Source organism: Sparus aurata, chromosome 14 (genome assembly GCF_900880675.1).
Source record: "Sparus aurata chromosome 14, fSpaAur1.1, whole genome shotgun sequence".
Classification (NCBI taxonomy): domain Eukaryota; kingdom Metazoa; phylum Chordata; class Actinopteri; order Spariformes; family Sparidae; genus Sparus; species Sparus aurata.
The window spans coordinates 12444216-12466002 of record NC_044200.1 but is presented as its reverse complement, the minus strand read 5'-3'; the positions used below and the strand labels follow the sequence as shown (position 1 = coordinate 12466002).

At 40.9% G+C, this 21787-nt stretch overlaps 2 protein-coding genes across 9 annotated transcripts; one reads left to right on the top strand and one right to left on the bottom strand.

Moving 5' to 3' along the window:
• Nucleotides 1-263: 263 nt before the first annotated feature.
• pphln1 (periphilin 1) lies at nt 264-18794 on the bottom strand. Of its 7 annotated transcripts, none has more exons than XM_030439667.1 (12): nt 18707-18794; nt 18029-18091; nt 17552-17616; nt 16974-17192; nt 15876-15937; nt 14742-14858; nt 13815-13993; nt 13270-13356; nt 12346-12381; nt 11459-11514; nt 6494-6634; nt 264-1257 (listed from the first exon to the last, which is right to left on the bottom strand). In XM_030439667.1, coding segments are annotated over exons 2-12 (1236 nt in total). In that variant the 5' UTR covers nt 18030-18091; nt 18707-18794; the 3' UTR covers nt 264-984. The 7 variants fall into 7 exon arrangements, with proteins under 7 accessions (XP_030295527.1, XP_030295529.1, XP_030295528.1 ...); XM_030439669.1 differs by having other exon boundaries at nt 13821-13993; XM_030439668.1 differs by having other exon boundaries at nt 18468-18715.
• On the top strand, nt 18299-21357 carry zcrb1 (zinc finger CCHC-type and RNA binding motif 1). 2 transcript variants are annotated; one of them, XM_030439676.1, is made up of 8 exons: nt 18299-18420; nt 19062-19166; nt 19291-19319; nt 19504-19615; nt 19734-19841; nt 19936-20045; nt 20129-20204; nt 20396-21357. In XM_030439676.1, the coding sequence occupies exons 2-8, from the start codon at nt 19083-19085 to the stop codon at nt 20546-20548; spliced, it is 672 nt and encodes a 223-aa protein (XP_030295536.1). In that variant the 5' UTR covers nt 18299-18420; nt 19062-19082; the 3' UTR covers nt 20549-21357. The 2 variants fall into 2 exon arrangements, with proteins under 2 accessions (XP_030295536.1, XP_030295535.1); XM_030439675.1 differs by lacking the exon at nt 18299-18420 and adding an exon at nt 18772-18906.
• Nucleotides 21358-21787: the final 430 nt, after the last annotated feature.

The window sequence follows — 21787 nt, the reverse complement described above, 5'->3', positions numbered from 1 at the left end:
ATTCTGTGCCATCCTTGTTGAACTTGTCTAAACTTCTATCCGCACTTCATGATACGTAAACATGCACATCTGAAGAAAATAGTGAGGTAGTTTGGTGTGTAAAGAATGTTTGAAGCTAACGTCTCACTGAAATCTCAGGGAGACATGCAATGACGCCCTAAAATAGAGTTTAACAATCCCAGTGAAATAATTACAGATTAGGTCTGCCACACCAGGGATAATAATTGGGTAACTTGTGTTAATAGATCACAAAAAAACAAAAGTTCATAAAAATCATCTTTACTAGAACCTTCAGAGGCATCCCAGTTTGTGCAAAGCTTCATCTCAATGTCATCAAAAATCAAGCTTTGGAGCAGATTTTTTTGTTGGGGGCGCATATTGGATATAAAGTTTGATAAGCAAAATGAGACAACACAATGAAAAAGGAACCCAACTGGCATCTCTGGACAGTACAAATTTATACAAGAATGTAGAACTGTTAATTTAGCAGCACCAGGTCATCCATCTGACTGCTACAAAACATGGTAAAAAACAAAACATTGTCCCCGTCTGAGTTTTCTTCAGCAAAACTCTGATCATGCTTCAGGACTCTAATCTCAACAACATATTTTCATCAAGACCGGTTAAATAATGAAACCCATGCTGACCATTTCCACATTGATGTAAGACTGGCAGCTTTTTAAATAAAAAGATGCGTTTTTTTTGCCAACATTGTATAGAAAAGAAAGAAAACGCAATATTTTAAAAATCAACATTTTTTTTAACAGAAAACTTGAAGGTAAAAACGGTCTGTTCAAAACTAACACTGTTCATCCCTACATACAACACAACACTGCATCCCTGCCATGTTGAGCTGCTCTTCAGGTTGCTGTGCTGTAGAACCAGTTCAGTCCAGCAATCCAAAATGTATCCCAGAAATCCATCCTGTTGAGCAGCAAGTCCCATAATTGCTCAGTCTCACAGAGAGCAGATCAGGCCAGTGTGTCAATAAGATGAGCTGTGATTGATTCCTGTCTTTGAAAGTTTATGACCCGTCAGAGCCGTAGGTGGGGTGGTCGAGTCGCAGACGGACAGTTCTGGCTGCCGGACCGCCTCATCCAGCTCGCTGATGAAGTGTTTCAGGTCTTCTAGGCAACGTTCGCGGATCTCGCCGAGGTTCTCCCTGAGGGGGACCTGTAGCTGCTTCTCCAGGTTGGGGTCTTTAGCTACCAGCATCTTTACCACCATGCCAAATGTCTCGCAGTCCTGACGGTACATCTGGAAGTGGACAGGAACATGAGTCACTAAAGCATAAAAGCCTGACGTGCATAAATTAAAAGAAAGACAACACTTTTCATGCAAAACACTTTCAGGAGGACTGAAGAGAGCAATTTACCCAAGTACTGTGCCTCAATACAATTTTGAGGTACTTGTACTTTACCTGAGTATTTTGATTTCCTGCCACTCTATCCTTCCACAGCATTTTGGGGGCAAATATTTAACATTTTACTCCAAATAGTAACTTACAAGTTACTTCGCAGATTACACGAGCATCAGAGCCAAATTAGCTCTATTTAAAATCACAATTGGGTAAAAAAAAATTTACATTAAAAACCCCCACGGATTCGTATAATCAGTACATCGATTGATTGTATACAAACACGTACATTTATATATAAATTACTTCTACCTGTGCATTTGATACTTAGTACTCTGCACATTAAATACCAGATACTTTAGGACTGGGTGACTTTCTCTATTACCAAAGTGGTATTTCTACTTTTACTCAAGTATTTCATACTTTTGGGTAGATTATGCAACACTGAAAAAGAGACAACAGGCAGAGGTCAAACCTGATGAGAGGCACGCTCTTAATTGAGGAGATAAAAAGTTGTTTCCTTCCTGCTCTACCTGGCGCCTAGGTGTTAATATTACAGCGTCATTGAGCCTGAGCTGATCATTCTGGTGTTAACACACATCATGTAGTGTCAAAAGATAAACACTTCTTCTCTCAAGTTTAATAAGGGCCCTTTATGTAGGACAGGGTAGCCTAAGAGGCAATAAAACTCTACTTTAGTGGTGGCTCAGAGGCTTAAAGCAGGTGTTGGAGGGACAATGAGGAAGAGGTGCTGGTATCTTGTTGGGGAGCTGCTTTTTCACACCGAGCCTCAAATGTCTCATTAAACAATGGAGGGAGCCCAGCGCTGCCGTATAAACTGGATGATTCGCAAAATACCAACGCATGAGGGAGGAAGTATCGGTGACCTGAGCTGATCGTAACTTATTCAAATGCCAGTTTTCGTTTTTCTCTAAAGCTTCAGACATGCGGTGGTCTCCCACAAACAAGAAACTTCGACAAATCCTGCACCTCATCCCCTTGTTATACAGAGCAGTTCTCCCCTCATGACGTTTTTAAATGTACATGTCACACTATGAAGCAAAACTTCATGTCATTTTGTTCGGGTGCAGGAGAGGCATTACGTAGAATAAACAACCCTTGTATTTACATCTGAGAAGCTGCTCTACTCTCCATCTGTCCATTTTACTAGAGAAGGACATGTATCTTGAAAATAGTCTCTCTGTGTGTCCTTTGGTCTTACCCTCCATCCTTGTTTAGTGAAAGCGAATTAACCCACTACTTATTAGATCACACATCAGGCCATCACTGCGAGAGTCAGGCCTCTGTGCTGCAGCAAACATTGGCGCCTAAAATGACGTGGCCCTGCGTCGGGATGTGTGTGTGTTTATCAGTGTGTGTAAAATTAGGCCAGGCAAGTGTGAGTTTCAGTCATTCACTGGATACCAACAGTGGCCTCTGTGCTGCGGGGCGTTTTCGAACTCACCGGCTTATTTATAGCTTTTCACAATGTTCCCTGAACAGCGAGGATGGTCAGGGTAGAGTAGAGAGAGGGCACAAATAAAGATCTGCTGGCAAACACTGTTAATATACTTGCGACAACAGATGGCTGCTTTCCAAAATCTGCATCAAACACTTATACTTCTGCTGTTGCATAACAGGGAATTAGGGGCAGAAATGTATTTCTGGACATTATACAATGCAGAATGTGTAACTGAAATGTTTTCTTAGTTGCTTCCTTCTTGAAAAGTAAAAAAGCCGTGATGAGAGTTTTTAGTTCTACCTCTTGTGGTGACCTAAATCTAACAATAGATAATAATCCACAGGAAATCTGGATATAAACAATTTAAGGTAAGAAGTGAAACGAGCACACCACCTCCTTGGGGCGTTTCTATACATTCCACGCGTACAACAAAGGATCCAGTGAAAGATGTTACACAACAGCCAGACTATCAGATCCGTACAAGAAGCAACTTTCTCTGCTGTGCTTAATTTAGCACCAATACATTGTCCTTTTTAATCTTACTGTCCCAGGGTCTCATTCAACAGCTGATAGATGATGACTGTGATTTTATTTATCAACTTCTCGGAGGAAATATCCAATCAAGTGTGCTGACAACTACTTCTCTGAATAGTCGTTCCTAGATAACAATGCGCTGAAAATGTACTTCCTGTATAGGAACGCACTTCCTGAAATCCCTCCCTTGTTATCCAATCAGGAAGGAAAAGGACCAGTTCTTGACTTTGGGGTGGGGTCGCTCCAGTCGCGTCTCTGCTTCTGAAAACTTTAAACTTTAGTTTCTATAGCTGGTTGAAACAGGATTAGGAGGAGTGAGCGTGAGAGCACTGCCTGGCCTCAGAATAGACGAGTGAAGGAGCTGGGGCCCGAGTCCAGTTCTGCCATCTTTGTACCTAAAAAAACCCGCTGAGGCTGGAACTGTCTGGCTGTCTGTCATGTAGCCAAATATATTTAGATTCTCCTACAAATGAAATAAAACTCCCTTTGTATCACAGCCTGGCCTGGGAGGAGTAAAACATAATACCCTTTATAGCCTCTCTTGCCTTGTCACTCACTATAACCAGTTAGTCTGTACTGCAGCCAAAGTCAACTTTGACAATGAGAACGGGGGCTCAGGTTGAATTTCTGCAGACCAATTTCACTTAGCTACACAAACACACACTGAGGCACTGGTACAGCGCTGCCCAGCACGACGTCTGGCCGATGATTGAGAGTTCAGCGTGTGATCTGTGAAAAGCGTAGAGACAGTTGGTGAGCTTGTGAGGGGAGCTACTGGACCGGAGTGCGTTTGTGTCCCTGTCTTTAGCAGAGATGGCTAGACCTGATTGGGAGCAGAAAGCCAAACATCTGGCCAACACTTGTCATGTTGTTGAACGCGGCCGCACTGCAACAGAAGCGCCTGTGAAAGTGACTTTGTTGTTTCAGACTGAAAGAGAGAGTCCAACTGGAGAGTGTTTAGCTGTGTGTTCTGGGCACGATGGCAAATGAACACCAGCCACCAGACAAGTGCTCATACAGTTTCTACTTGCCAGCCAACCTTCATGTGAAAGCAATTCTCTCAGTTCTGTTGATTGGTGTTTTAAAGGGTTACAGCATTTGCCAACAAACAACGAGACAGACTTTTGATGGTACTTTCCATTTCCTTTTATCTTTACTTATATAGAGCTAACAGCTAACGGGGCTAATGCTAAACACACAACAGTCCTGAGAGTCTCTGTTCAAAGGAACATGAAGCTTTAAAAAAATGAACTGCAGTTGAATGTGACAACAAAAAAAGTTTACTGTAAATATATGAAGTACTTCAGCCAAGTTAAATGACAACATTTTGAATTCAGGACGCTGTCTTTTGGGATAGTTCCAAGACGGTAGTGAGAGAAGTTAGTCTGGAGCCCTGGTATAAGGAAAAAACACTGAAATTATTTGATTTGATTACTAAACTCCTCTTTCTGACCTGCTTGTGTGCAAAAGAAACAAGAGCCCACTTCACTTCCAGTCATGACTAATCAAGCCAGCCCTTCATGGTGGACAAAGTGAGGACTGCCAAACTACAAAACAACCTTCATGCAAGTGATCTGGGCACAACAAAAGCCAAAGACAGGGATGAGCGATTTTGTTTTACCTTCTCCCTCCTAAGAGTTAGAAATCCTGGAAAGAAAACCTGAAAACACTTATATCTGGAATTCACTGCTCTCTCTGGTTTTTCAATTTTCAACTGTTATGCTACCTTGCTCTAATGTTCAAATGCATTCTGGAAAGTTTATGAGTTATATTGATGAAGCAAAGCGGACAGAGTTGACAGGGCCATATCAAAATACCCAAAAGGTTTTTCTTTACATGGGTCTTGGTAATCATTTTCCAGAAAAATATGCATGGAATAAAGGCTACATTCTACTGGAAAATATGAAATAAAACTCACACAATAGAGCTCGAATGAAGGCGAGGAGACACAGGCGGGGGAGAATGAGACAGGCTATAAAACAGGCAAGAAGCTGCAGCGTCAGCAACAGTGTTAAAACAACCTATAGGCTCTATGGCGCTGCTATATGTGAGAACGCAGCAGTGTGTGTGCTCTAGGGCAGAGCTGGCTCAGGTTTAATGGTCCCAGTAAAGCAGCGGTGGTGCTCACTGGTGCAGGAATGGGCTTCATTAGATAACTGAGCAGCGCTGGAACCTCGAGCCTCGGGTGGTTTTTGGCTTCGTTAAGTGGTCGGCCTCCCAATTTATTGTACGCGCAAAACCAATACCGTGTCTGGGGCCTTGCTTGTGTTTCTGCTTTTGTTTATGCGTTACCCGTGGCATGTATATAATTCCAGTGTTTCCAACTCTGTGTGTGCATGCCTGTACTGTATGTGTACGCGCATTTGTAAAGATGAGTCCAACACTGAAGAAGAGACGTGAGCTATGTGGGATATTAAGCCAGTGTAGGATTTAATGAGCTGCAGTTAGGAGAGAGCCAACAGGAAAATGCTGATAAATCTGGCAACTTTGGCAGATAATTACCCAACACTTAAATACTGTTCTGAAACCGATACCTGGCTGGCAATTTGGTGAATTTCAGGATGCACTCACCACTGTGCCTGGTGGACAGGAAAGTTAATTTCCTGCCTTGTTAGGGAAACATAATAGGTGGCTGTTCTAGTAATGCCTATCCAGTAAAATAATCCGCATGTGTGAGTCAGCGGAGTCGAGGACACCATATGTGCGAGGCTGTTTGCCAGGGTTGCAGCGTGTGTCATGCATGCACCAAGGTGACGTTTATAGAAAAGTTTTACAAATCACCAACTTGTTATGAGACGACTGTTAATGCAGCGACTTTCCAAGGGAGGCAACTGAGAGCTACTGACACAAAAACCTTCATAAATGCTGTTTATAAATGCTCCGTAAAGACAATAACGGATTCTCAATACCCTATTGATACTAAATAGTGACGTATCCGATCTATTAACACATTATATAGACTGAGGTACAAAAACAAAAATATGGACAATGTAATCAAGTGTGGCCTAAAGCTGAGAGATTTTAAAAAACAGACACAGCTTAGGTGTTACTTTCACACTGATCTACTATCTGTTAAAAGCCATTGAGCAGCTAAACATGAATTTAAGGATGTTAGATTTGAGACGAGTATGGATAAGTACCTTCTCTATCTCATGGGCTTTGGATGCGATGGCTTGGGCTCGTCGCTCTTGAAAGTTTTCTGCAGACAACCTTTGGCTCTCCTCCACAACTGGGGCCACCAGTGGCTCCTCTCTTTCTCCCTCCAGAGGATGATTCTCCTCCTAAAAGTAGGGGAGAGAATGGGGTGAGTCAGTGCTCGAAGGAAAAAAATATCAAATCCGAAGCATAAGACAAATGAAAAGTTTTTAAAATAAAGAAATGCATCGCAAATTACCACAGAGGTGATTTACTACTGCGGTCAAGATGACAGAAATGACACAATGCTCGCAATTACACGACGCAGAGAACAGGAAAAGATGTGAAAAGACGTAGGTCAGCAACTTATAGCCCACAGACAGTCAGCGCAACGCTCTGACCTGACCCACTGACTGTAACTTTCCAGCATATATATAAGCATCATCCTTTCATACGCCTCATCAACCTCCTCTTTCCTTTAGCTCCTGCAGTTGAACAGCCAGAATATACATCGAGTACATTTCTAGTCAAAGACTTACGGATTCATTGGAATTACGGCGCTAAAACAGGAGATGTAACACTGATCTCATTACTTTGCAAATTGTGAATAAAAGCGGTCTCAGCAACAAATCGTTTTTCTATGCAAATTTCACAAACTGACATCTCAGCTGTTTTTATATCTCGAGAGTAGGAATTCTGGCCAGACAAGCCACGATGAGCCTTCTAATGGGTGGACTGGAAACTCGGGTACCCATAAGTGTTACTGTGAACGCCAAAAGAAAGAGCAACCAAGAGGCCAACTTGGATCACCGCTCAATTTCTTTTGCTCATTTCCTGATACTATTAGAGTTTGAAGGCCAGGGAGCAGAACTGCCCAGCCATGACTAAAGTCCACTCATACATTAAGGGAAACAGGCCAAGGACTAGGTCATATTAAATCTCTAGATGACTGAGGGAAGTAATTCCAGGAGATGGTACATCACAGCACCGAGTGTGGTCTAAAATAAAAAGCACAGCTCATAAAACATCATCCAATTATTCCTCCTTCCAGTTTTCTCCCCTGGAGCTAAGCTCGGGAGAAACATGTACGCTTATGTATGTATGCAAGATCGCATTTGTCAGTGTTCAGCCTCCTTGGGCTCAGTGAGAAAAATAACCCTGTCTTAATGGTTCACTTCAACTTGCCGGGCACTGCTCAACCTGGAGGGGAGGTTACACTATCAATACAGAGCTCTGCAGATACGTTTTCCGCAAACTGGATTCAAATCAAATGTCATCCATTAGCAGGTACGGGCAATCTCATTTAAATGTTGTGCTGAAAATGAATATAACAAAAGGATATTAGAGTTTTTTCTCCCCTCTTAATTGTCTGCTGAGAAAAGAGCTCACTTAGTCTGGTGAACAATTAACTGACCTTTTAAGCGAGGATTGTGGTGGACTCATAATTACTGCATTTTAACAAGTGGTTTGGTGCAGTACTTCTCTTATTTTTACTGATAATCCTCCAAAGACATCAGGGGAAGGATAAAAGTTTGAGGGACCATTTATAGGACGATGGCCAGACCATTTTTTGGGCTCAAACTGATTATATCCAGCCTGGGCTAGCGATAAAACATGTGTCTACAGCCATGCTAGCAGCTCTGTCGGGATTTAAACAGGCACGACAGAAATGAATGCTAATGCGAGCACAATGTTACATTTAACAGGTATTAGGTTTGAAATATTCAACAAACCCATCTGTACCAACTGTCAATTATCCAATAGTTGTTAACATATTTCGGTCTGAACCATGGATGTAAACCTAATGTTGGTGCTAGAGGAATTCATTAAAAGGTAGAATGACTGATATCCCTACATCCACCTCCCAAATTAACTCCAGGTTTATGGGCTGTGTGATCCTCTGACCACGTGTTCCTTTGACCTGTTCCTACAACCAAGATCTCAGCAATTATCCTAGTAAGCAAAATGTTATCATCCTGTAATCTACAGGAACTGAATGCCCTGTGTGGGGATAAAACCCTCGGGTGACCTTTTCAGTTACAGGACATGCTCTCCCACCCTCTTGGCCATGGTGGCCCGCAGCCAGAGCCGGAGGTGCCCTTTAAGGTCCCCCTCTTTGGTCTCTTCCGTCTGGGATGGCTCCAGAAAGCCTGCGTGTGTGTTTGTTGAATCCCCACAGCAGGCAGCGGCTGGGGCCATAAGTGCAAGCTTTACTGGGGGCACAGTGAAGGGGCCCTTTCATCTTGGCCAAGGTTACAGGTTTGTGCCCCCAGAACAGAAAAAAACAATGCACCACAGGCTAGATCAAACAGAAAATGCAAGAGTCTGTGTGTGTGTGTGTGTGTGTGTCTGTGTGTGTGTGTGTGTCAATGAGTGTGTTTAGAGGGGTGGGGCACTTTGCACAACTTTCATCACAGCAGTTGATTGGGTGGCGGTGGGTGGTTTTTACAAAGACGCACGTAAGGAGGAGAGGAAAGGACTACTTCTATGTCTTGTAATTTTGGACATATGACATATGCATGGGTTTACAAAGATATCTGAGTGCCCACCGTGCCAGACAAAAGGACAATCCAGTAAAAAATATATAAAAAACATGGCAACATAAAACAATATGACCTCCAGCATGTTTCAGAAAACATCTAAGGGCTGCTAATGGGATAAATAATAAGACTGCTTGGACAGAAAAGCAGCATTAAAAGGTGCAGTTTTATGGGGTTTTTGATCAAAGTGACTTCATGGGAATGTTTGCCTTATAATGAAAGAGTCTCTGTCACAGGACAACAGCAATAACTACACAAGCAGTGTAGTTGAGAAAAAAAGGCTTTAAAGACTGCAGGCTGGCTAGTAAACATTGTCCCTTAATTCTAGATTGTTTTGGGCTGGTGGTTATTTCAACAAAAATCAATCAAAGTCATTGTCACGGAACCTACAAAACACAATGCAGCGAGCATCTCCAATCTGAATACTTTCCTGTCTAATTAAACCAGTTTCTTCAAAAAATATATACATTTTGATGTCTTTGTTAGGTACACTGAATCAAATACAACTGCAGATATAAATGTGATTTAAAGGCAGGTTAACATTACCAGGTTGCAGTCATGTTGCTGGAGTTAGAGGCTCTGCTAGGCTAACTAGCTGCTAGCTACTGTAACTAGTTTCTCTTTTAGTTGTGTGAAATAACAAACTGAATGATCAAGTTGTTAGTTCATAAAAATGTATTTTGCAGTAGCAGATAACAGCTAGGCAAAAATTAATGAGAACATTTGTTTATAGCTTTAACTAGGAGTAGCTTTCTCTACCTTTAGCTCAGTATGCCAGTATATAATAAACTGAAATGTCAGATCCTGGTTTTAACTTTTTTTTTTTTAAATCAAATAACGTAATTAGGCGGCAGAGTTCACTGGTTGACTGCACAGGGCGGAGTATGCTAAACGAGAAGGGATTTAATGTCTTAGTCTTGCTGAATGACACACGATAGTCTGTTCTCAGAGGCTTGTTCATGTCCCAACAGATTAACAGTATTGTAATTATGGTTTTCTAACTTCCTAGTTGTTATTATTTTTGGGAAACTATGAGATTTTTCTGAAAGCTGCAATATAGCTACTGGCACTGAAGACAGATGTGTCTGAAAAACCAAGAAAACAAGAATGCCCCACACTTGCCAAAGTCTGTTGTTCAGTGTTGTTAAACCAAAACGTAAAGCAATTACTGTAATTTTGTTAACTGTTGACTGTAATTTACCAACATTGTAGGACTGACAGATAATGTGAACACTGGCAAGTTATTAAATCTGTCCAATCTCTACCATCCACTCTTTGACGTGAGCCATGCTTGTTGTTGACAGGATACATTCAGGCTTTTCCTGTGACCTTTTGGTAACATAGCAGCTTCTCACAAGCACAAGACCTACTACATCTGCCAGGCTAGCCCAGCTACCAAACTCTCCAACAGAAAAAGGAAGCGATTGTTCATTGTAAACGCTCAAAACACATCCCAATGAGCTCCGCAGGGACTTCTCCGGGCTTTGCGGCTAAGATCCTATGATAAAGCTATGACTCGGGCTACTGAGTTAGCCTCTTCACTTCTGGGTGGCCGCAGCCAGACGCATTGCGCCTAATCACGTCTGATTGTATTTACACTTCTCTGCATAGTTGGAAATGGATGATATCAGCAAAACAAGCTATTATTTTCAAAACAGGTGGTGGAGATCTACATCCAATACCTACTCAAAACAGTAAAACTATTTTTTAAAAACATGAGGGCCTTACGGGAGGACAGCTCGTATTCTCTGCGACACCTGAGCCCTTTTCCCTTTAGCGAGTTCTTGTGATTGAAGTCCGCTTACAGCACAGGTAAACAGAGCACAGTCCCGATGGCTTTTATGCTCTGCGTGAGGGCCACTTTAAAACCCATTAACATACTTCAATGGGACTAAACACTTATTAAAAAGGATGGAATTTAAGAAGTTCCAGATGCGTCCGACTGTACAGTGACAACATCCACCATATATAATGAACAGAACAGCCCACAGTACATCGTGGACTGAACTGCTTGATTTATAATGTCAAGACAAAAGCTTGTATTGACGAGACAAAGCGAGGGCTTGTGTAATGTTTCTGTTCATTCAAGTAAACTTAAAGTAAAATTTAAGCACAAAAAACCCAATATTTTAAGATTTTCATTATCATAAATAAATTATTTTTTTTTTGTTATGCCTTAACAAACTCTTTGTTTACGTGACTGAACAAACTGAATAAACAAACTGACCTTAAAAGGATAACACAATGTCATACTGGTTTCATTTGTTTATATATGGCGGACCCTGCCACCTTTCTTGCTTCAAACAGTATTCTGGGGACCTTACAGCTCGTTTATTCAATTATGTATGAATATTTTTGAGTTTGTATTATTGCCTCATTAATGTTGTACATCTTTAAATTCTGAGGGAAGTATACTCAACGTATGCTCACCTTATTTGAAGATGCGCTGTGTGGGGAGCCTTCTCTTGACAAGCCAGGAATTTTGTCTGAAGGATTAAGAAAAGGACAAAAAGAGTTTCTCATCATGAGATTTGAGTCAGGAGCAAAATAACATGATTTAGAATAAGTCAATTATAAACTAGAGAAAGGAGAAAAGCAGCGGGAAGTAGAAATTCAATGGAAAAAAACTCAATTAGTATGTCTGGAAAGTAAGTAAGCATGTGTTTAAGGTAATCAGCGTTCTGTAAAAGGTGTTGATGGTGCTGAGGCTAGAACAGTTGGAACAATCAAGAAACTGATGATTCACGATCGTACAGTAGGTGCGTTCACTGCAACGCACTGTTCTTTATTGTACAACCAATCAGCCACCATGTTCTTCTACCAGCTTCCCTCAAACATCCAAGACTCTGCAGACAGTTCTACCACCAAACATGAACTTTGAGACCCTCGCTATGAAACAAAAACACCCCGATGTGGAAGCTTCAGGAATATCCATCAGACATCCTACACCCTTTTCCTAGTCCTTCCACACACGACCTGGTGGCATCTTTATGAGGCCTGACAAAGTGGCAGATGGAGCTGGGAGGACGGCTGGCTGCGGGACACATTAGAAACGCTCTCTGTCTCTCTCGGGTTACCCAGACTGGGAATAGGCTAAGTTTAACGATTGTAACCTTTGTATGTTTCCGAAACAAATCCTCTGCATGTCATCTCGTCTTGATTTCAGTCATTTGTAGTGAAAATCAATTGAAATATGGTATTAACACGCACTGTGTCATGTAGGAGCAGTGCTTAAATTGTCTAACTAAACACAGCTGAACTGTTTTTGATGCAACATTTCCCTCCTGTCTCCAACAACTAAACTGATCTTTACTTACCAGTCATCTTGTTCTGAGAAAAAGTCTCCTCATACCCTGTAGGAAGACCAAACCGAAAAGGTCACCGGCTGAGCACATCATAACTTGGCCTTCTTATCTTACAGCAATCTAGCGAGGACACTCTGATGCTTCACTAAAAATATGAGTAACAATGTTGAGCTCTGCTTCAATGAGGTTACAATCATGCATTTCAAATTACCAAACATTTTTGCCCATATCAGCATGATTAGCCCCAATTGGAAGTCTGTTAAGCTCATTTTGTGAGTAAGGAGCACAATCAAGATGGAGTTTTAAAAAGGAAACATAACCAGCACTGATGGAGCAGTCCTAAATAGGGGACTTTGGGAGGTCTACAAACTAACAAACAACATGCAGTAAACAAGGAGATACTTTAGCACTTCTTAATAGGCCACTTCATTCAATATTTATCATTAACTAACTGGGAAATTAGTTATTGGTTATTTAGTGCGAGTCATGTCTGGTCTGAATTGATGATATCATGGGACAACATAATTGCATATTGCTCCACACCTGCCCCCAAATTTCATTCATTTAAAGAAAGTGTCGGAAACATGTTAAGTGCTAATGTACCTCCACAGCAGGTAGTAGAGGGGGTTTATAGAAAAAGGTAAAGGAAAGTAAAGAAACCACCAGCTAACCACTAAGAAACAAAATGTATGATTCATCTTACTTCAGACCTGGGTGACAGAAGTTCATTGTGGTTCTATAGATTTCCTTGCGTATGCTTCATTATCCTATAGGTTTATACTTGAAATAATCTGTCCGCTTGCATCCTTCTCATGACATCTCTTTCCCGCTCACATTTTTCTGACATGACAAGGATGCAAGGAGACGTGCGAGGAACAACGCATCAGCCCACTGTCACCCAGGACCAAGCTTTTTCACACTGCTCAATGTACAGACCCAAAGTATCATGTCCACTCTGTTGGGAATAGAGCGGCCCCCAGGCGTGCTCAGCGACACCTGCGTGACCTTCTGGACCGTCTGCACCTGAAAGACCAGTGAGCCAGATTGTCAGTCATAGAAGAGACAGTGAGATAATAGAGGAACATGAAGAGGATTTGTCCTGGACAAAGGCCTAACTGATCGTTTCCCCATAGTATCGGTTATTTTTGCATGCAGGGCTGACTTTCAAATGATGTTTTACTCAGTGAGCGCATGTCCTTTTTTTTTGAGTCCTTGGCACTAAATGAGTCATGACTCACACTTTTACTGTAGACAGTGACTATAAATGGTCTGCTTCATTTTGGAAGTACTGCTGGTTGTATATGAACAGGTTCTATCAGCTTCTACTGCCATTTAAAACCATTTGTACATTTTAAGATCAACGCTGACTACAAAGCTTACATTCTTAGTATAGAATTCTGCGTGTGCCATGATAGTCACGGAAGGGTTTCACAGCAGCTCCTTACTACATCAGGGGAGTGGCGACTCTAAGTTCTACATACTCTTGCCTTGCTGTGAGGGATACGGCAGGCCCTTGGCTCTGTCTGGTGAGTAGCCCCTGCTGCTGACGCTTGAGCCGGAGCGACTGTGGGGGGAGCGGGCCACCTCGCGGCGCACAGGGGAGCGTTCTCTGAGAGGAGGGAACGGGGCTGCCTTTCTCCTGTAGTGGTCTCTGTCCTCCCTGGAAAAGCAGAGGAGAATGTGTGGGCCGTCGTCACTTTAATGGTCCGAACATCCGAAGGTTTGTGCGAATGACATATTAGCTCCTCGCCTTCATCTGACAACAAGGTCTCGAGTAACAATATCTGCCACAGCTGCTTCAGAGACTCTAAAACACAAGTACTTCAGCCGTTCCTGTTTTTGTGCAAACGTGGCACAACGCTGCCATCTAGCAACACATAGTGAATATTTAAAGTATGCTAGAGCTACCGTGATGCTCAGCCAGAATTACAGTTTTCATAAAGAGTGTGACAGAGAGATGACAGAAAATAGGCAAAAATTAACAGGGAGAGTTACCTTTATAAAATGTAATGTTCCCATGTAATCGTCAAGAACATTTCTATCAAACTTTTGAAATGTTGCAGAAAGGGGGAAGAAAATGCAAATGTGACCGCATTTCTAACAGCTAAGGTATGCAAAGTGCAGTTCTGTCAGAGGTTGGCAGTGTGGGCTATATTAAGCATGGCTGTTATGAACAGAGTAGAAGAAGTAGAGGCTGCAACAAACTAACCAAATCTAATACTAAACTTATAAATGTGCTTAAAACAACATTGATGGAAACACTGCTATGAGGAAAAAATATATGTAGATTGTTATTCTGACCAAATACACTTAGTAACACTGGTGACTGAAATTTATAATCTTCACACACGTGAGCAATGAAAGCACATGAATGCCCTATGTAGTGATTAATGACTTTTTCAACTTACCCTCTGTCCAGGTTAAGGATGGCCTGCACTAGTGTGTCCTCCCCGCTCTCTGGGAGCGATCTGGCTGCTGGGTAGATGCCCTGGTTTCGCACGCTATGAGGAGGTGGTGCACGAGCGCTGAGGGGATATAAACACACAAATATGTGGTCAGTTACAGAAAACTACTTAACGGAAACATACTGTATGACATAGGAGCAGGTTTAATTTGGTCAATTTATATTTAGGGCCCGGTAGCATTAAAAGAATTTTGATATTGGTACTGATACCTCAACTTTTGTTACCGGTTCCTGAATGACTTTTCTTAATACCAATTTACGGACGTTCATTTCAACAAAAGACTACATTACACATGCAAGTGGTGAGCCCTGTCCACCCCAAGTTTTCAGTAAAAGCCCCCGTCTGCCTGCCAAGTATTTAATCCCATCAGTATAATTTGACTCACTTTTTTTCCTGATTTTGCAACTGAATACAAAAGTGCAGTTGGTAAGATTCAAGAGATTTAAGCTGAAGTCATGCAACTCTTCACATGATACTAAAGTGAAACAAAGATGGCAGAGCATCTGGCGGCATGCTAATTTGCATCATCTTAGTTTACCTTTGTGGTTTTCTCCAGCTAAGGAAACCTCCATCGACTGCAACAATAGATTAATCATTTTGGCACTATCAAACACTCTGAATGAATATCATAAATCTGTCAACTAACATCGGTAGTCTCATTTTTTGCAACCGATCTGTGGCCTTAATACAGACACTGTTCAGCCTAGACTGAGGAGTCATCTAACCTATTACAATGTGGAGCCAGGTGAGCGCAGAGAGAAATATGAATCAGGTGAGACAGGCCGTAATGGGTCAGAGCAGACCATGATTCATGATCGCTGCTATTTAAACAAACAAAAGACACACTGGAAACGGAGGCCAGCTCCTGCAGAAACTCACACAGGCCTGACCAGTGAGTTCCACACAGAGGACTTGTTCACAACACAAGCACATGGAAAAAGACTGTCCCCTGCTGTCCAGAATGATAAGATCCCGTTTTTTAATGAGTGATATTAGGTGTGAAGTAAGAGTTGATTGTAGAGATTCATTATTTGTTCAAGGAAAATATACTCCCTTTAAAAACAGAAAGAAGATTACCCAAACTCCAAAGGCCGTCCTGTGTGTGGGTCTTCCCTGGGTCCTCTGTAAGGATAGTCCTCCTGTGGAAAACGGGTAAAATCCATGAAAGTGACACATTATTTTTCATACAGTGTGATAATGACTTAAAATACAGGTTCTCTGATACTTAATATAACAAAACCTAAGCAGCAATTGATTTGCACACCATAATAAACAGCTTAAATATTAGGCATTGTGTTGCTTGAAAATATTTCACAGAGAAAGTTCAACAATAGCGCCCTCAGCTGGCCATTTATAAGAGTGCATTTCAAACCAACAACATTCTTATTTATCATCTTCATATAAAGTGTATATATCTAAATGTCTGTGTAAATTGATATATGTAGTCATTCAGTCATTAAAGAAATAATGCAAAGAAGTGGAAAATAATCATGAGAAAATCATTATAAATAAATACACAATAAACAATGACAAAAATACCTGTCAACAATGACATCCACATGAGTCAATAATTACTTTACAAAGTGGCAGCTGCTCATATTTCTGACTTTCAAAACTAACTATTTGCCCAACATTTACATCTGAATCGCTGTAATTTGCTGCAATTGAACATCTTATTTGCAACTCTACGTGCCCATAAATGTTTTTAATGAATACTTATTTTGTTTTTTAACATTAACTTGAATCTATTTTTTGATTTTTTAACTTTTCCTTCAGCATTGAGGCAGTCTTTGCAAGTTCATAATATATTTTTGTTTGGTTTAACTTCAGACATTTTTACTCCATTAACTTTTATCCAACGTGTTCATGAGGCCTGCGACTAATATACATTTTTATTATCAATAAATCTGCTAATTATTTTCACGATGTATCAATTAATTGCAACCTCAATTCAACTATCAAAAGTTGTGAAAAAGTCTCGTCAAAATGTTTGCTACTTTTGTTCAATCAACAGTCCAAAACCCAAAGACTCTTCTTAACCATCATAAATGACAAACTCTTTCATTGAAGAATCTAGAACCAGCAGATGTTTGACCTTTTTGCTTAAAGACTGAGACAATAACTTGATAACCAAAATATTGGGCAATTCATTTTGTATTACATCCTTGCACTCACCCTCCTTGAAGGTGGACCAGCTCTGCGTTCAGCAGGGAAATGGATACTGTCGCCATGGTAGCCCCTCTGGTCTTCATGATAATTTCGTGGGCCTCCTCCGTTTGGGAAAAAGCGTGGACCTCCTTCGTATTCGTACCCGCCGCCACGGCTGTAGTCGTCCTCTGGCCTGCCAAACGGGCCTCTCCTCTCCGGTGCACCAGCTCCCCGTGGGTATGGACCCTATCCATGTGTACATTGTATGATTGTACATCTCAGTTACACATGCTTTTTGTTTGCTTTTAAAGAAGCTGTTGATGATTTTATTTCAACAACTTCTGCTTGATGTCTGCCTGCTAAAGTGACTCATGACTTAGGAAACCTGTTAGCTAAAGACTTCTGACACTGATGTAGATTTAAATTTCTAGGTGGAAGCAACATTGTTCAGATATAGATATATACCATAAGAGATTAGACTAGACTAGACTAGACAGTCTTCCTGCTTATGTTTAAGTGTGCATACCTTTGATTGTGATAAAACAAGGTCTAAAATGACGAGAGGAAATGAATCTGTGAAATCACTCATACACATATACGCTTACCGGTCTCTCTGTTATAAAGCGCTCATCATACATCTCTCGTATACTCCTGTCTCTCCTGTATGTCACTGTGAAAGGCAAAAAGTGAAAGATTTGAGTAATTGTGCAAGGGTAGTGCCACAAAATACATACTGAAAACTAGTTTCTGTATTCATGAGCAGTGTCAACTGAAGTCTATAACTATTCTGATGACAACTGTGAGGACTGGAAAAGTTTATCGTTGTCTATTTATGTGAAAGCATTTTGGGTTCTTAGTCCGGACAGGCTGCAACACCGAGACTGCTCCTGCAAAAAGACTGTTTACAATATACAAAATGCTCTGAGTATTATCCCAATTTTGTATATGCGACTTGACAAATGTTGCAATCCCGATCTTTAATTTCAGATCAATTTAAGCAGTAGGAGCAGTTCTCTTGTTTGGTGTAAAACAAAAGTGATGACGAATGAATGTAACGCATGAAAAAAAAGGCACTAACTTACTTTTGGACACAGGAACTTCTGTGAATCAGGGTGATATTGTGAAAACAAGATCTTCAACACAATCTGTAAAAAGATTTCGATAATAGAGACAGAGTTAAGACACGAGATTTTATATCAAGCAACTGTTTTGGTCTTTCATAATCAAGCCCATGAAAGACAACAGATAAGACGTATATTTTGTGATTTATATTGAAAATAAAAAATAACACCTCTGTTTTGCCACAAGTGCAACGCAGTGGGGAATAAGATAAGATAGAGAGCACTTTGTGATGTAATCAAACAACATGAGCCGGTTGATGTTTCTCTGTAGGACAGACTGGCCCATTTGACCAACAACCCCAAATTCAACATAGCACCAGCTTGACAGCACCCACCCAACAACCACCTACTCGGTACGTTACAAAAACCCAATCAACATTTTCTCTGACGGTTAATTTACCAACTGCTGCAGGTCCATGTAAAACGTTCAGCTAGCGTTGCTAATTAGCTAGCCTCCATGTATGCTGCAAACACCCGCACGTTTTATATCATCTGAGGGCCAGTTAACTCAACGTTACTGACACACAAAAATGATGAAGAAATGTTTACGGCGAAATGTGGCATCGTATACATGAATGTGTGCCAAATAACCCACAGTATAGGCAATTTATTCCACACAAGTTAGCAATGCAGGCTTACCTTCTCCTATCGTTTAGTTAGCCTAGCCTTTCCGTTAGCTACATGTACAAAGGCTGTTATTGGATGAGGAGTGCCCCACGTCATCAAGCTGCGACGCACGACTATGGCGTTTGTTTCTGTTTGCTAACTGCTTGCGAATACACACATTTCTGCAATTTTAGACACATTTAGATATAACTCAAACGGTGGAGGCTGTGTTGGTAAGTCATTTGGTGCTTAAGGTAACGTTAAAGTCTACAAATTTACCGCGACATAAACTACCAAGCCGAGTGGTCTAACAAAGCTAGCAAAGCAGCTAGCTATGCATTAGACCTATCTTATGCTCGTTTTGGCTGTCTTAATTTTGTTTTCATAGTTTTTGTCGGATGCGTTCAGTATGAGCGGGGGTTTGGCACCAAGCAAAAGCACTGTTTATGTGTCGAACCTGCCATTTTCTCTTACCAACAATGATCTGCACAAGGTAAGTAAGCCCCTTATAGTTATTTATGGAAGTGTTTATCAGTGTCATGGGAGAATAGTTCCACTATTGTCTCTAATTGTGAGCAACTTCCTTACTGAAACTAAACACTTTTCCCCCATTTCAGCTATTCACCAAATATGGAAAAGTTGTGAAGTAAGTAAGGTTCTGTCATCAATTTTTAAAATATATTTTATGCAGCAATGTGTAAACCAACCAAAGTAACCACATAAGGAACACATAACCCACAGCAACCAGTGAAAGGCTCTGTAGTAACGTAGTCGTTTTTATTTTTAACATGGGTTTTAAATATGTAATAATAACAACTGTCTTACTCCAGGGTTACAATCGTGAAAGATAAAGACACTCGCCAGAGTAAAGGAGTGGCGTTTGTTCTCTTCCTGGACAGAGAATCGGCTCATAACTGTGTCAGAGCTGTGAACAACAAGCAGGTGAGTCTGCGTCACAGTCAGATCATTAGTCTTCCCATAAGCTGCAGGCTGCTTGTCATTGCCGTTTCCTATAATGGATGTTCGCTTGTCACACTTTGAGATTGTGTTTGTATCCCAGTTGTTTGGCAGGACACTGAAGGCGAGCATTGCCGTCGACAACGGACGAGCGACTGAGTTCATAAGGAGACGGGACTACGTGGACAAAACTAAATGTTACGAATGTGGGGTAGGTGCATATTCATCATTTTTGTTTGTTCTGTGATTTTGTTACATTTTATTTTAAACTGCGTGCATAATCTTTGTTTTTTGTCACGTCACAGGATACAGGTCATCTGAGCTACGCGTGCCCCAAAAACATGCTGGGTGAGAGAGAACCTCCGAAGAAGAAGGAAAAGAAAAAGAAGAAAAAGGCTCAACAACCTGAGCATGTGTGAGTATTTTATACTTGGTGTTTTGAGACATTATATAGCACGCTGTGTTGTTTTTGTAATTCCTGCATCTTTTCTCTTGTAGTGAAGAGAAAGAAGAAAGTGAAGAGGAGGGAGAGGACCCAGCCCTAGATAGTCTGAGCCAAGCTATTGCTTTCCAGGTAAGTGTGCAGATACAGTAAACTAAATCATCAGTGACCTAAGCATCACCTGCAACGTCTCTACTGAAATCCAACGTACACACTGCCTCAAAAAAGAGGGGAGCAAGGAGATGATGTGAAAAAACGGTTGTTTGCAATGAGGCTATGGGAACTGGAAAATCGAATATGTGCAAACTTTTGTGTCCCTGCAGGCGGCCCGTATAGAGGAAGAGGAGGAGACGCGGAGGAAGCAGAGGCTTTTGTCTCAAGAAGAGGGTGCTCATGCTTCGACATCCTCAGACTCTAAGAAACCAAGGATCAAAAAGAGTGCATACTTCAGTGACGAGGAGGAGCTCAGTGACTAAAGACACACTTTGGACATTTGTCGAAATACTGTTTTATTTTTGTAAGTTGGGAGATTTTCTCCTTGTACGTAGAACTAAGACATTTTTTAAGTTGAAAAATCACCTGGTTGATTTTTTGACTGTATTTATACGCGTTTTTCAGTTAATAAAACCTTTGTACCGATACCTTCCAGTATCAACTGCAGAATCAGATAAAGAAGGTTATTTACTTAAAGGGAAGTTAACAGAACTGATGCTGAAAGAAGTCTTGTTTTATCATTGTTCAGGTCTTCAACTCTAGCAGTCACATCGGTAGGTGCTCACACACACGCTGAGGAATTTAGCCTCATCAGAGCTGAAGCTTTTGCTCATCAAATTGTGGCTAAAGGTCCTCATTGAAATATTACATTCATGTATATGCACATGTGGATGAAGGTGCACTGCTGGGCTATTAACTGAAAACACTCTGTATATAAAGCTTTACATTGGTGGTACATATACACGCATAGATACACAATGGAAGTTTGGTTTTAAAACCAAAGTCCATTCAGTGGGCTTTCACAAATGTCTGTTGGTTTGTTCAAACTCACAGGATTTTCAAGTTGAAATCCCAAAGGTGATGCAGGTAGTGATGAAAGAAGTATTCAGATCCTATACTTCGGTAAAAGATGTGATACTACAGTATGAAAATAGCAGTGTTGTATAGCTTACCAAAAACTCTTGGAGAGGAAATTGAATCAGAATTGTAATATTTACAATATTAATGACTTAATAATGCAAACTCGGAAATGTTTATATTTTTCCATAACTGAATAAACAAGCTGTTCTCAGAGGACTGTTTGAAGAGAGAAAAGGGTGGCAGGGTCCGCCAAATATTAACAAAGTTGAACTTTATGAAATTGTGTTGTTCTTTAAGGTCAGCAAATGAAGCTCTTTCTCTTCTGAATAAAATGTATTCCCCAAAACTACATAGTGCACCTTTAATCTGTTTGCTAATGAAATAAAATAATTTAGAAACTGATACCTAAACTCTGATGAAGAATGCAGTATGCAGAGTAGCTAGTGACTAAAGACTTACAAATAAATGTGGTGAAGTAAAATTACAAAACTTGCCTCCAAACTGTAGTTAAAGTAAGTCACAGTACTACTTGAGTAAATGAGAAAATACATGGAGCCTAAAAAGCCCTGCAGTGGAAACATGGTGTTAAAGTGTGTACTGTAGGTATGATCAGTTAACAGTGTTTGTATATTTTTTTTTCT